At 60.9% G+C, this 4,857-nt stretch overlaps 1 protein-coding gene across 1 annotated transcript; it reads right to left on the reverse strand.

Annotated features, from left to right (window-relative positions):
- Positions 1–140: 140 nt before the first annotated feature.
- LOC109364780 lies at positions 141–4,832 on the reverse strand. The gene is made up of 13 exons (XM_031557655.1): positions 4,250–4,832; positions 3,726–3,814; positions 3,478–3,609; positions 3,300–3,379; positions 2,754–2,862; positions 2,557–2,646; positions 2,329–2,433; positions 2,056–2,230; positions 1,741–1,841; positions 1,487–1,636; positions 945–1,099; positions 500–632; positions 141–404 (listed from the first exon to the last, which is right to left on the reverse strand). The coding sequence occupies exons 1-13, from the start codon at positions 4,449–4,451 to the stop codon at positions 216–218; spliced, it is 1,710 nt and encodes a 569-aa protein (XP_031413515.1). The 5' UTR covers positions 4,452–4,832; the 3' UTR covers positions 141–215.
- Positions 4,833–4,857: the final 25 nt, after the last annotated feature.

Here is a 4,857-nt window from a genome sequence, read left to right on the forward strand (position 1 = left end):
GCCATTCCGCCACCTGGCAGCGCCCAGCAGCTGTGACCACAGGTTGTGGTTCTCCATGAAGAACGCCAGGTTGTCCATCTCAGTGCACAGCAGCAAAAGGCGCACTGGTCTCCACCACCATCCTGCATGGAAATGGGGCAGTGAGGGGTCAGGGGTCAGCGTGGGGTCAGGGGTCAGTGTGGGTGGTGCCCCTGGTCAGTGCGGGCACGGCACTGTTACCTGATGGCGGAGGTAGGTGCAGTTGGGCGGAATGGCTTCTTGGTGATGGCGGTGACCTCCAGCGGACCGAGCTCCTCGGAGGACACCAACTGCATGATGAGCACCACAAAGAGCTCCGGGAAAAGCAGTCGCACCTGCGGGCCGTACTCCAGGTTCTGCAGGAGCTTGTACAGCACCGTGGCCGCCTGCGGAAAGCACCCGGACAGCGCTCAGCACTGAGCTGCTCCCCCAGGTTGGGGGGAGGGAGGAGGGAGTGTTCCTGGGAGACCCCAAAACTCACGGCCAGGGTAAGGGTGCCATTCTTGGTCTTCTGGCCCAGCGGTGCGATCTCCAGCAGATGCAGCAGCTCCTGCACCATCTTTGGCACCACGTCCACCGAGGACAGCGCCAACTGCCACAGCTCCCATATGTCCCTACGGCACAGAGCCATCCTCAGCGGGAGCCCCTCTAGGAGTGGGCTGGGGGTCCCTCTCTGCGTAGGGTGAGAGTCCTTCTATGAGTGGGGCAAGGGTCTCTCTAGGTGTGGGCTGAGGATCCCTCTCCGTATCGGGTGAGGGTCTCTATCCATGTGTGATGGGCATCCCTCTCCACATGGGGTGGTCTCCCTCTGCGTGTGGAGTGGGGGCCTCTCTCTGTTTGGGATGGGGGTCCCTATCCACGTGGGGTGGAGGTCCCTGTCCTTGTGAGGTGGGGCTCTCTCTCTACAGGGGGTGGGGGCAGCGCACTTGTCACAGGAGGGGGAGCAGTGCAGCAGGCTGAGTGTCATTGCACGAGGGTTGGCGGCGGCCAGCCAGGGGAAGGTGCCACGGATGTGCTTCAACGCCTCCTCCTCTGTGATCAGCTTCCTGCTCCTGTGGATGGCTGTCACGATGCGCTGCACCTGGAAGGGACATGGGAACAGCAGAACTTCACTCCAGGCATCCCCAAGAGGGGCCAAGCACCCTGAAGTCTCAAATCAGACCATTGCCGTGCAGAACAACCCAACCCAACACTGCCTTCCAGCACCCAACCCAACCCAACCTCACTCTAACTATCATGACCCAATCCAACACAAACCCAACCCCCAGCAAACCCAACCCCACCCCACCATCCAGCACCCAACCCAACCCAACACCCATCACCAAACCCAACCCAGACCCAACATCCAGCACCCAACCCAAACTCAACCCCCAGGACCCAACCCAACTCCAAACCCAACCCCCAACCTCCAATTCAACCCCACCCCCCATGGGCTCAGCCCCCTGGCAAACAGCTGCCGGTTGCTCACATCGTTGGGCGTAGGCTTGAAGTCAACCATCAGCACGTCCATCAAGTTGGAAGCAACCTGGGTGTTGTAGTTGCTGCAGTCCTTCATGCCCTGCAGCGCCAGGAGGATGAGGTCGGTCGTCTCCGAAGAGTGGAAGTGCTTTGCAAAGCGCTGGGGAGGAACGAATGCAGAGGGGGGGAAGGAACGTCAGCCGTGTTCCCCCCATCCCCACAGACCCTGTGGCCATGAGTCCTGGCGCGGCGATCCCTCCTCACCAGCAAAATCTCCGAGGTGTTGGTGGTCCAGCTGAGGGAGAACTCATGCTCATCTTCCCACTGCTCCTGTTTCCCCTGCTCATCCGGCTGCGCTTCCCAGCCTGGAAAGGAGAGTGAGGCATGGGTGTGTGAGCGGTGGGAGCCCTGCAGGGAGCTGGACAGCTGCCCCCACCCTGAGCGCGGGGCCGTGGGGCACAGCTCCCCAGTGCAGTGGGGTTCTTCACTGCTCTGAGTGGCAGCTGACGCAGCGCCATCCACGCTCGGCCCCGTGGGACGTTTGCAATGGATGGAGGCAGTCAGCGACCGTCTTCTTACGGCTTCTCCACAGGATGAATTTGTAGAGGTAATGGAGAGCACTCAAAGCACAGTGGTGCATTTTGTCCTCCTGGAAGGCGCAGCACAGGATGAGGCTTCCCACCAGCTGTCCCAGCACAGGCAGGCGGAACTCGCCACAGCAGATGGATCTGGATTGTCCCGAGCAGTGATGGGGCTGTGCATGGAGAGCAGAATGTTGAGCGCACGCCCAGAGAGGGGAGAGCGGGGAAAAGGAGGGCCAAAGACCCCACGCCGTGGGGGTCGGGCCCTTACCCTCTCCTGGCAGTAATGCGCCAGTGAATGGCACAGCTTCCAGATGTGCCCCACTGCCCTCTGGCGCGCAGCTGAGTTCTGCATGGAGGTGAAGGGCAGCAGCACCTGTGGGAAGAGGAGCTGTTGCTCTGCCCTGCGGGCCCCCGGATCACCCCATAAGGTTTTTGGGGTGGTGGGGATGGCGGGGGAACACCCCTCCTCCGTGCGGCCCCTGCGGGCACAGCTCACCTGGAGGACGTTTTTCAACTCCTCTCCAATGCTGGCAGTGGGGTGGATGAACACCAATGTGTCCAGCATCTCATCCAGAGCCCTGAGAGTCTGCAGGATGGACAGAATGGGGGGAGATCAGAGGGGAGGGGACAGGGGATGCACAGTAAGACCCACTCCTGCAAGCCGGGGGGATCCTGCAGCTCCCCAGCACCCACCTTGGAGTAAAGGCTCATGTCCAGGTCCTGCTCCGAGGGAAGCAGCAGGATGCTCTGGAAGCACACAGCAAAGAGAGGGATCTTCTCCTCCAACGCCCCCTCCACCTTACTGCAGAAACAAGGACTGCGGCGCTGAGAGCGCTGTGCTGCGGGACGGGGAGTGGACCTCCCCATGGGCAGCACTCTGCAGAGTGAGGGGGCAGTGCAGGGAGGAAGCCCCTCCTCCATGGGGATGTGTGAGGCATAGGGAGTCCTGAGAGCTGCTGCGGTGGGTGTGGGTTGGGGTTGGGGTAGGGGTTGGGTTTAGGTTTGGAGTTAGGGCTAGGGTTAGGGTTAGAGTTAGGGTTAGGGTTTAGGTTGTGGTTAGTGTTAGGCTTAGGGTTAGGATTAGGGTCGGGTTACGGTCAGTGTTAGAGCTGAGGCCCAGCAGGGCTGCAGGACTCCCTCTGCTCCTTGGCCAGCCCCAGTGGGGGAGAACAGCAGCCCAGTACCGCCAGGATTGTCCCCTGGGGCTGCAGGGCCATCCCAGCAGCAGTGGGGCAGTACCTGAGGGCGGTGATGGTGGCTATCGCTTGCAGCCGCAGTTCAGAGCTCAGCTTTTCGTGCGGCTCCTCTGCCAGCAGCACCTGCAGCACAGCAGGATGGCACTGGGCACTCAGTGCTCACAGCACCGGCAGGAGCGGAGCCGCCCACTGCCCCCCCTCGAGCACCCACCGCCCCTCACCATGATGTTCTCCACAAGATCATTCCGGCGGCAGAAGATGCGCAGTTCCTGCAACCTGTTCCTCTCCGCTGTGGTGTTGCAGATGGTGCGGATGCTCTGCAGGAACTTCATCTTCTGCTCCTCATTCTGAGGCTGTCAGAGAATGGGGGGAGCGTGAGCAGGGGGCCAGGGGGGCACAACCCTCCTGCAGCTGAAATGAGTCCGGGGTGTGGATGGGGCACCGCCGCGATGGCAGCGGCCGCAGTCACCTCTGTTCTCCGGACAAAGGCCTCAATGTTGTCCATCGCATAACGCTCCACGGCACACATGGGCATCCCAGAGGTGTCCGAGTGGGGAGCTGGAATTGGGAGAGCAGGGGGGGTTGGAATTAGAGTTGGGTTTAGGGTTGTGTTTAGTGTTAGGCTTGAGGTTGGGGTTGGGGTTCAGGTTAGGGTTGGGGTTGGGGTTGGGGTTGGGTTTCGGCTTAGGTTTTAGGGTTAAGTTTAAGGTTTGGGTTGAGGTTGGGTTAGGTTTTGGTTTAAGGCTGGGGTTAGGTTTAGAGTTAAGGTTGGTGTAAGGGTTGGGGTTGGGTTAGGTTGAGGGTTAAGGTTGGGATTAGGGGGTTAGGGCTGGGTTAGGGTTGGGGCTAGGATTAAGGTTTGCTTTCAGGCTTGGGGTAGAGGAGCCCAGAGCAGAGCGAGGAGAGGAGGGCCTCTGCCCTCTGCCACCCCACGCAGCCCCCGCACCGTGCAGAGGGCGCTCCCCCCCCAGCCCTGCGGGGACCCTCACTCACGGGGCGGCACAACAGTGCGCTCCTGGGGTGGTTTGCCCTCCTCCTTGGCCTCTGCGGGGCGGGAGGGCTTTCTCTCCTCCATCGCAGAGGATGAGGGCTGTTGGGGACCGGCCATGGCCTGGGCAGCCACGGGCGGGAGGAAGCGCTGCGGTTTGACCAGAGGGGCGGTTTGCACCGCAGGTCTGCTCGCGTGCTGTCCCATCAGAGTCCTGACGGAAAGTGAGGGGCACAGCGCTGGCACTGCTGGACCTGTGGGGCACCGGGACGCATCACAATGGGCCTCACTGTGACTCAGTGCCCCGCCCGCGTGGGGCCCCTGCAGCGCTCAGCTCTGCTCAGGGCTGCTCAGTTCCCCAGCCTGCGCTGAGGAATGGGTTTCTTATTGTAATTATTTTACTAAATCATTAAAAAAGAGGGCAACGGAAGCACAAAACTCAGAAATTGGAAATGTGTGCTTCACATCGAGGCTGAGCCGCTCCGGGGGGGAGAGAAGGGGGGTTCATGATTTCCCTGATGAGTTCACCAACTAAAGTTGGGGTTGGAGTTGGGGTTGGGGTTAGGATTATAGTTGGGGTTGGGGTTCTGGTTCGGGTTATGGTTGTGATTGG

This window comes from Meleagris gallopavo, unplaced genomic scaffold (assembly GCF_000146605.3).
Source record: "Meleagris gallopavo isolate NT-WF06-2002-E0010 breed Aviagen turkey brand Nicholas breeding stock unplaced genomic scaffold, Turkey_5.1 ChrUn_random_7180001921694, whole genome shotgun sequence".
Classification (NCBI taxonomy): Eukaryota; Metazoa; Chordata; class Aves; order Galliformes; family Phasianidae; genus Meleagris; species Meleagris gallopavo.